Source organism: Lepisosteus platostomus, chromosome 10 (assembly GCF_059453375.1).
Source record: "Lepisosteus platostomus isolate fLepPlt1 chromosome 10, fLepPlt1.hap1, whole genome shotgun sequence".
Lineage (NCBI taxonomy): Eukaryota > Metazoa > Chordata > Actinopteri > Semionotiformes > Lepisosteidae > Lepisosteus > Lepisosteus platostomus.
The window spans coordinates 53,280,882-53,290,016 of NC_142620.1; the positions used below are offsets into that span (position 1 = coordinate 53,280,882).

Genomic DNA, 9,135 nt, shown 5'->3' on the forward strand with positions numbered 1-9,135 from the left:
ATACAAAGTCTAGGAGTGCAGATATCGGGCTGCGGAGAGGCACGTGTATTTAAAACATGTCAGGACTTTTTATATCAGAGATGCGACTGAGCGGTAATATTTTATATTATATCTAGTTGTAGAAAACAGAACTGTAGGCGCAGAATTCAACCGCAAGATGCTATAGTTCATTTTGAATGCGGAAAATCCGTCGACTAGTTACAGGAAGTAGGGAAACTGAAGCTTCGGATTTTTTTTTTTAGCTGCACGATAGAACAACGTTATCATTATACACATTAACACTATATATTAAAGCGCAATGAAAAGATTTGTTGAGCTCAAGAGCCCTATATATATATATTTATTTATTTATCATTGTCAAAAAGCGCGATGATGCTTTGACACGGCTTGCCTGGCAAACTTCCTGCCATGATGCGCACCTCTGTCTTCGTACTTTTAACATGTTTTTTGGGGGGGAGTTAACCTGCGACCAGCGAAACGGCCGTGCAAGAATTGAAGCTAGGATGCGCAATGCACTCCTCGGGCGTGCGGATGATCCCGCCATCCCGCCGTGCGAGCGAGGAGGGCAATCGTGACGCGCTCGCCGCTGGGTTTATTATTACCTTCTGCACAGAGCCCGGCAGGAGCCTCTCCATGAGCCTGCAGAGAACCGCCCCATCTCTCAAAGACGCCTTCAGAAATTCCTCCGGGTCCGCGATGTTCTTCTTCGGCGAATTCAGCACCCCCAAAGAGATGAGCCAGGTCACCGTCTGCTCTTCTGGGTTCATCGCCACGCCAGGGCTGGATGTGCAGTCGCCCCGCAGTCTGTATCGAGAGCGGCCCCTGCTTGTTCTCAAGATATAACCCACATCCGCGATATCATCATCCACTTCTGCTTTTGTCGTCTTGAAATCGCAGCGCCGAGCGCACTACCGCTGCATTGTAGCCATCGCTCGTCCCCCCGTTATGTCTGGGCTCTGGGAGGGAAATCCGTCGCCAGGAAATTATTTTTCCTACGGGAACTTAACTTCCCTTGTTTCTTTACAGACGCCTCGCAGCGTTTGCGAGCGTGCCACTTCCCGAGCCTATCACGTTTCTGCAAACGATGCAGTGGTTTCACTCTGTGCAATCCTTGCACATTCAATTCATCACATCGCTACTTGAAAGTCGATTTTTTTTTTTGCTTCCTTTGGCAAAGGGAAAATCGGGAGCAGCATCCGCTTCTTAGCCTAAAAATAACCTGATGCGATCTGGGAACGACCGTAAAAGGGCTCTGTGAATCCAAGCTCCTCAAACGCTCAGCGAGTAGACTAAAGTTACGTGCCAAGATAGAAAAAAATGGAAAGGCAAGAAAAAGCAAACCCTTAAAATAAAGCTGTAATCATTTAACTTAACTAAATCACGCAATGCAACATGAATAAACAAATGTGGTTGATTATGCACTGTATCTGTGTGACAGTAGGTGGGGGGGGGTGGATCATGCCATCATAAAAAGGCTGTGCAAGAAAAAAAGGATGATTTAAAAAAACTGCCTTTAATCAACATGAAAATAGGCTAAACTTTATTTGTTGCATAAGTAATGTAAGGTTGCCTTACATAAGGCCACCTTATTTGCCTTCAGCCAAGTCCACCATTAAGTAACTACTGCAAGAGCATTATACCTGGGCCTTGAAGTTGAGAAACCATGGCACCATTTGCACAAGTAGGGGTATAAGACATGGTGCCCCAATGAAATCCCAGTTTGCACCTCCCTTAAGTTCCTCCTTCACTGGTGAAGGATGTTTTTCCACTCGACATGATCTGCTGTGCAGTGCAACTAGTGACATGATGCAGGTGTTTGTGTGCTGCATTTCAGTTGCTCACTTCCTGTATGTGAAGCATTCTGGGATGAAAAGCATTTAAAATACCAGCTTAACAGACTCCCTTCCATTTATCCCATTGTGAGAAGATCCTGCATTCTAACCCTTTACCAAAAGACATTCTTGTATTTTAATCTCTAATCAAGAAACCCTTTAGTTCCATTGTAAATTTAGTCATTGAGGCAAACAAGTCAATTTCAGTGAATTTTTATTGAAATACAGTCCCAGATTTAAACCCCACCCCATCACATAAGAGCCAGACTGCCCTCTTATCCAAAACTCAAGTACTCCTCTTCAACTTCTGAGGATGCTGCCCAAGGCCAGTCCCATTACCACAACAGAGGTCTGGTAATCAACCAACAGTCACCTGTAAATTTCAAGCAAAGATTGGAAATCAGAATTAAAACGAGTTACATGGAGTTGTTGCATACAATTTTCTGAAGTCTATTAAAGTAAATGGTTAAAAACAGTACACAAACACCAATTAAGAAAATGATTGTGAAAACTAACCTTTCAACTCTTGAGATCATTGCTGACCAACACCCAACTCATGAATGAAATCCATGACTTAATTTTCCACTTAATTCACAAACCGCAATTTTCATCCTGTAATGAAAAGACAACATTAATACGACAGCATAACATTAAGTAGGGCAAATTTAAAAAAAAAGAAAAAAAAAAGGCTCAAGTCCTCATCTTCTGAGCAGTTTTAGGCTACGATCCAATTTGTTTTTGATCCATCATTTCCAGTTTTGTTCCAAGTAAGGATATTCCATCAGAGGTTTCATTTCCTTTTTTCCCCAAAATGGATATTTCTGTATTTATAAGCACGAAGACTTGCAGAAACTACAAAAACTAATGACTCCTTTACATTATACAAAGGCCTCAAATCCTTTGAGCTTTTCTGGGCTTTAGGGTTTAATGCAAATTCCAAAAGATGAAAATACAGTTAAAAATTTCATATGGTGCTCTGCAATGACCATTTTCAAGGACTAGTCTTTAAATTAAAAAGACTTGGGGTATCGGGGCTTGCCGTTCTGCAGCATTTTTTCCTACAAAGGTTTGAGTTGAGCTGAGGCGATACTTTCAATAGTGATGTTGCAGTTTACAGCACCAACCTTTGCGGAGATGGCTACTCACGTGAATGAACTGAACCCTTCATTTAGACGAGGGGGGAAAGAAAAAGTTTGCTTTGCTTACCATCTGTTGTCACAGGCAACTTGTTTAAATCTGTTGAGTGTTGAAAAGATTCGGTTGCGTTTTGGTTGTCAGGCTCTTTGGTAAGGTCGTAGTAAGCCACCATTGTTTATTCATTATGGTGAAGGATCCTTTTCAAACTGAGGAAAACTACACCGATAAAGAGTTTGGAACAGTAACATTTGCCTTTTTTTTTGCAATGAGACCACAGGGCCACTAATGAAACTGCAGGAGCAAAATTTTAGAAAACAGCATTCGCTAATATGTAAAAAGGTCCAATAGTTCTTATTTTGGTCAGTATTTTGGGTTTCGGACTGTTGGAATTTCTTTAACAGAAGTAAAGCTTTGAAAGGCAAATGCAGAGTTGTGCATACACTTAATCGATCTTTGGAACATCCACGAGCTTCGCTCACAATTGTCGATATAAAAACTTTATTAGTAAATGAAAAGGCATGTTATTCCAGGGAATTGCAGCAAGTTTTAACAGCACTAGTGTACAAAAACCAAAAACAGAACACTTATCACTTTTAAAATGGCTTGCACTATCAAGGGGAGAGGGGCGGGTGGGGGGGGGGAAAAAATAAAATAAAACTCATTTAAACATTTCACTTTACTCTTCTCAAACGGAACAGTTATGGTAGTGAAGGGGAGAGGAGAAAAAAAGCTCAACAATAAATAAACGTTATTGTTGTCCACCAAAGTTCAAATCGCCATTTTTGATTTTTCTTTTTCCTCTCCGAGAGCAAAGCGGTAGGCCTGTACAAGCAAGTCATTCATGTGGTCCGTTTTAGTATCGGCTTCGGGCAATTCCTCTATCGGAACGGCTCCCCCCCCGGCCGCCGCCCCTGGGCGCTCCGCGGCTCGAGCTGCTGTACGTCTCCCGAGGAGGGTAGCCTCTCTCAATCGGGGGCGCGGGCCCCCTCTCCTGCCTGCCAAGTCGCTCTCCGCGGCTGGCGGAGTACGGGTCGCTTCTGCTGCTGGGGTAACTGTCGCGATTCCCATATCCGTCCCTGGAACTGCTGCCATAGTCATCGTAACGACTGCTTCCGCCACTTCCACCGTAGGAGGGTGGGGGCCCCCTTGAGGGCGGGGCGCTGCGCGAGTTACCTGCAGGGTCAATGGGTCAGGTAATTGGCAAGTTTATCACTTAAACATTTTCTGCAAGTTTTTTTTTTGTCTTGTTTTTTTTTTTGGTTGTGGGGTTTTTTTTTGTGTGTGTGTTTTCTCCTTCCTAACACCTCCATTCTGGACCAAGTTGATTTTAACTTGTTTTTTCCTTTTAAAAACGGACCTTTCGTTTAACGTGAAAGGAATGTGTACTTCTCAAAACTTTAAACACTTGTCTCTCCCCAAGGTAAAGCTATAGCTTTGTTTTGACTTGCAAATAAGACTTTGGACTGGGGCAGGTGGATGGGGGCACAGATTGCCTATACTGTATCCAAGATACCCAAATTAGGGATTTTCGGGGTGGGGGGGAACTGCAACAATGACGAAACCCCTGCAACATGCCAGTGTACTTTTTTTTTTCCTTGAGCAGCGGCTTGGGATTTCCTCTGATGAACTCCAGCTTTAATTTAGCGTAGGAGACTGACAACTTTTTTTTGGCTTTATTTCTTGAGGTTGCTTTTTTTTTTGGACTGGGCGCTTTATAAATTACATTTCCAGAAATCGGTCACCGTGCAAGGTTCCTTGTAGAAGTGGGCATTTGCTGAGGCTCTCTTTATCGAGCTCTGTTCGGGTCTGCAATTCATTCTGCACTGGTTTTCCCCTTGGAGGAGTTTGAGACATCAGACGCATTGTCTCCAGGCCAACAAGAACCTTAAACGTGCACAACAGGCGTCTTCCCTACTAGGACAGCGTACCTAGACACCACAAAGTACATAGTCTTACCGTAACCATCATAAGGATCTCTGTAGGAACCAGCACTTGGGCGATCTAGGTAACCCCTGGGTTCACGTCCTCCACCATAGCTGTCACGGTCACTTTAAAACACAGAGACTGGTCAGTTCAAAGTGCACTTGTCTATCTGAAAGCCAGAAACCTTAGCACATACGAAATCTTGACAACCACGCTGAAGCAACAATTACCTGTAGCCACGTGACATCGACCCATACTCATCACGGGAGCTGGAGTGCGGATATTCCCGATACGCATAATCCCTTGGGGGCGGAGCATAATCTCTCGTATCCCTGGAACTAATGTAATCCCGACTGGAATAGCTAGAGGGAAAAAGAGCACACAACGTTAGTAAAAACCAGCCACAAAATTGAGCTCACACACAAACATCCGAGTGTAATCTAGGCATCTTCTAGCTTTACCTGTCTTTAGTGCTGTAATGATCATCCCTTGGAGAAGGATAATCATCTCTCCTGGAAAGCATGGCATCTCTGCGAGGTGGTGGTGGGCCATAGGGGTCTCTTTCCCGAGACATGGGAGCTGAAGGGAAAAAAAGATTACACCAATCGGTAATGATCCAAGGGGTCAGAGATTACATAAACCCCAGCACGGTCTGCCCTTTGCCACAAATACCGACTACACCTGGAACAAGGCTTCCCAAGATCAATGCTGTTTTCATGTCTTGCACGCGCCGTCACTTTAGGAAGAAGTAGCGTTCCGACACGCACACGGCCAAGCACGCGCAACCCACCGGATCCTGTCAAAAGCAGCGGACCAGTTCAAGACCCCGTATGACCCTCCATCACAAAAACAAACTCACACCAACCCATTGGTCCCGACGGCGCGGATCTCTTCGGTGGGGGTCCCCCGTTGCGCAGGGGGGGTCCTCTCTTCATAGGCGGCGGGCCTCTGGATGAAATCCCCTTAAAAAAGGGATCTAAAAACTCTTAGTTCTTTCAGTTAAGGCAACACCCCCAAAACCACATCCTGCCCCCCCCAGCCACCATGCCCTGTAAGCTCAGAACTTCTTAGAGGACAAACAAGTTGTTTCAGCTCATTTGATCAAAGTCAATTGTTCCATCACAGCCTACACGGGAACTTAAATGCAGCCCCCCCTCCCCACCCCCAGACCAAGGGGCGCAAGGTACCTCGAGTTGGTGGGCCTCGCATTCCGCTGGGGCCGCCCCTGGATCCCCTGGGGCCCCTGGGCGGGCCGCGGCTCCTAGGGTGGAGGGACGGGGGGCCGCGCCGGCCCCCGGACTCAAAGGACGGTTTGGTGGCTTGCTCTACTTTAATCGGCTTGCCATCAAGGGACTGTGGGTGGAAGACAAGGGTCACTTTAACACTGCTCAAAAGAGAAGTGCAATCACAAACCGGGTTAGGCCGGGGGAGACCAGCATCAGCCCCTCCAGTAGATACCATCTAACAGATCCCGGGATGTCATTAAGCTGTTCCCTTGACATCATCCAGGGCATCCGTTTAAACCCGATTATACAAGAAAATAAAACTTTAGTCCACTCGAATGGGTGGAAATTACAAAATAAATGCAAAACAGCCCTTGACATGTAACAATACATTACACACATCTCAGTCCGACCATATTACACTGCCATGACACATAAGCCAGCAGCTTCGCCCAGGAAACGGGTATGTTAAATGCATAAATAAGTACTGCACAGAGAACCAAGGATTTCATGGTAGACACTTTCTTAACTACAGGAATCTCTAAAACACCTCACTGAAAGTAGCAGTTGGAAACTGGAATGAAGTGGGTGGGAGGAGTTAAACAAGCTCAGCTTTGAGGTCAACCAATTTTGCTAGCTATATGAAGAATGTCACCCCCTCTCAACCCTTGGGGTAAAACACTCCCCACCCTAAGTGCTAAGGCTGAATTCACAACTTAATAAAGGGAAAACACCCGACTGTCTGGTGTTATTACTCAGGATGGCCAGTCTCTGGCAGGTTACCTTTCCATTCATTTCCCTCGCAGCATCCTTCGCATCCGCCGGGCTCTCAAACGTCACAAACGCAAATCCCCTCGATTTGTTTGTTTCACGATCCTTCATCAAGAGCACTTCAGTGACAGGGGGGAAAAAAAAAGCAGTTTACCACCCTGCCCGCTACAAGGGGCTCCTAGGCCAAGACATCCCCACGCAAGCAAGCTCAGAACTTCTTAGAGGACAAGTTTTTTTCAGCGTTATTCAAAAACTCAGGATTCATCATTGCCTGCAACTCGAAACCTCTGAAAATGATCAAAAAGCAGCGTTGTCTAGCTTTTAAACCAATCACGCCATGTGACTAACTTCGACATCTTTACAGTTTGAAGACCATCCATTCCCCCAACTGCTAAAAAACCGATATCTATACCTAAAATAATCCTTCAACGTAAATCATACTGAAGAATTCAAGTCAAATACATATATATTCAGGTACACCTGGCAGAATTACCTTCCACAATTCGTCCGTATTTGCTGAAGTACTGTTCAAGGGCTTTCTCGTTGGTCTCGGTATTCAGGCCACCGATGAAGAGCTTCCCTGGACGGTCCGCCTCAGCCATATTTGCGTCTGGTTGTAGTCTCCAGAAAAAAAAAATAATAAAAAAACACGTGCGTATGACTGGGCTGATGTGAAATTCGAGGGAGAAGCACGGCAGGATAACACCACAACACCACGCACGTACAGCCCGGACAGGTACGCCAAACCAACTACTCCTGAGCCCGGGCCACACGCTCAGGGAGAGTAAAGGTGAGCGGCTCAGTGCAAAGTAAATAATTTCGCGTATATTTCCCCCCATCAAAGTACGAATAACATCTAAATAATGCTATTCTTAATCAAAGGGTCATAGCACCACAGGCCGGTTCACCCTCGTAGACGGGGCCTACAAGTCTGGCAAAACAAAATGGCGGATTTAAAATGAATGACCAACCGAACCGGATTGAACCGCTCAACACGCTGAACACAAGCTAACGTAGCTCTGCATGTGTTGCTAACGCTTAAAACGACAGGGTTTCAAAAACCGCGCATCGACTTCTGTCATGCGAAATTGTACCTTAACAAGCGAACAACGCTTAGAACTGAATAAAATGGCGTCTCGGCGCCTCATTTGCCCGGGGACGCATACCTGCGTTGAAAAAGCGGCCATCATACGTGTATATAAAAAGTACAGTAAATATCTAGTGTGAGGGGGGAAAATACAAAACACGATACGCTCTGTCGTACATGAACTGCAAGTAACCAAAAAGAATGACATTAATACAGTAGCAAAAAGCACTCCACCTACCTATAACGCACAATGCCCAATGAAAATGAGAGACCCAAACAAAGGCGCCTCCGGTCTTTATAGTGATCACGTGTTCATGATCACAACGAGGCTACATGCCCCGGATATTACGTAATCAATTTTTAAAGCAAAGGCGCTCTATCCCATAATGTTCTAGATTTCCCTTGTCCCAACAGGAAAACCGGAAACAAGGCGGCCATGTTGTTGCGGTCGAATTGTGTATAATATCATCAAACATTCATAGATTTGAGTCCACAGTAAAGCCTACTACATGTAACCACTTAGATTAATCGAAAAATGGTTATGGGGTTTGTGAGCATGTAAGTTTACCTCTGAGCATGCAATTCTCCGCCTTTAACTTTTTATTGGTAAGCAATAAAGCAAACGTTTAGCAATAGGGATTCAAAACTTTCATATTTGTGTATTTAAAATAATATTGAATAAAGTATTATTTTAAATGTATAAAACAGATTAATTTGGTTCAAAGAATCAGTATGTGATTTCTCAAAAATATATCTGTAGTTCTTTCAGGGGCCAGATGACATCACTACCACAGATATTAATGCATTGTGTCTAAGAAAAGAAAGCAGCAAAAATTAATGCATTGTAATTGTTTGTATAGAGGTCAAACTCATGGTGCTCTCCACACCTCAGGTCAAAAAAGGATGGAAATAACATCTTTGGATTTTTATTGTTAAGTGGTATTTCCTATTACAGTAGTGTTTTTTTATTTTAAATGGAAGATTTAAATGTTATTTGAACATTAAGGTTAGATCTGGAGTTTCGGCACAGTTAGGGTTAGGAAAACTGCAATGCTTTGATTAAAATGTGTCAGAGTGTGTGTTACATACAAATCAAAATCAAATCAAATCAAAGTTTATTTATCAAACGCACAACAATACGGCGTGCAGCAGTAGTTGCTGG

At 44.3% G+C, this 9,135-nt stretch overlaps 2 protein-coding genes and 2 non-coding genes across 7 annotated transcripts in view; all 4 read right to left on the reverse strand.

Annotated features, from left to right (window-relative positions):
• Positions 1 to 1,090, reverse strand: part of arhgef6 (Rac/Cdc42 guanine nucleotide exchange factor 6) — a 38,633-nt gene extending 37,543 nt beyond the window's left edge. The window contains exon 1 of one of the 3 annotated variants that reach the window (XM_088597223.1): positions 603 to 1,090. In XM_088597223.1, coding sequence (XP_088453349.1) covers positions 603 to 767 — 165 coding nt within the window. In that variant the 5' untranslated portion in view covers positions 768 to 1,090. The remainder of the gene's footprint in view (positions 1 to 602) is intronic. The other 2 variants (XM_088597224.1, XM_088597222.1) reach the window with 2 other exon arrangements.
• A 939-nt stretch (positions 1,091 to 2,029) lies between these two features.
• Positions 2,030 to 8,306, reverse strand: rbmx (RNA binding motif protein X-linked). Of its 2 annotated transcripts, none has more exons than XM_088597228.1 (10): positions 8,212 to 8,306; positions 7,380 to 7,507; positions 6,899 to 7,005; positions 6,080 to 6,245; positions 5,758 to 5,868; positions 5,354 to 5,471; positions 5,123 to 5,254; positions 4,926 to 5,017; positions 2,349 to 4,142; positions 2,030 to 2,205 (listed from the first exon to the last, which is right to left on the reverse strand). In XM_088597228.1, exons 2-9 carry the CDS (start codon positions 7,486 to 7,488, stop codon positions 3,823 to 3,825), a joined length of 1,155 nt encoding a protein of 384 aa, XP_088453354.1. In that variant the 5' UTR covers positions 7,489 to 7,507; positions 8,212 to 8,306; the 3' UTR covers positions 2,030 to 2,205; positions 2,349 to 3,822. The 2 variants fall into 2 exon arrangements, with proteins under 2 accessions (XP_088453354.1, XP_088453353.1); XM_088597227.1 differs by having other exon boundaries at positions 5,752 to 5,868.
• Positions 5,946 to 6,018, reverse strand: LOC148654047 (small nucleolar RNA SNORD61). The gene has a single exon (XR_015925003.1). It is a non-coding gene; the product is annotated as a small nucleolar RNA SNORD61 (small nucleolar RNA).
• Positions 7,091 to 7,157, reverse strand: LOC148654048 (small nucleolar RNA SNORD61). The gene has a single exon (XR_015925004.1). It is a non-coding gene; the product is annotated as a small nucleolar RNA SNORD61 (small nucleolar RNA).
• Positions 8,307 to 9,135: the final 829 nt, after the last annotated feature.

Bases quoted from the DNA above. Each gene is read 5' to 3' on its own strand.
- rbmx (XM_088597227.1), bottom strand. From the start codon at position 7,488: ATGGCTGAGGCGGACCGTCCAGGGAAGCTCTTCATCGGTGGCCTGAAT. The intron at 6,246-6,898 runs GTAACCTGCCAG...TTCCACCCACAG, and splicing joins CGAGGGAAATGAATGGAAAG to TCCCTTGATGGCAAGCCGAT. The intron at 5,255-5,353 runs GTAAAGCTAGAA...TTTTCCCTCTAG, and splicing joins CATTACAGCACTAAAGACAG to CTATTCCAGTCGGGATTACA.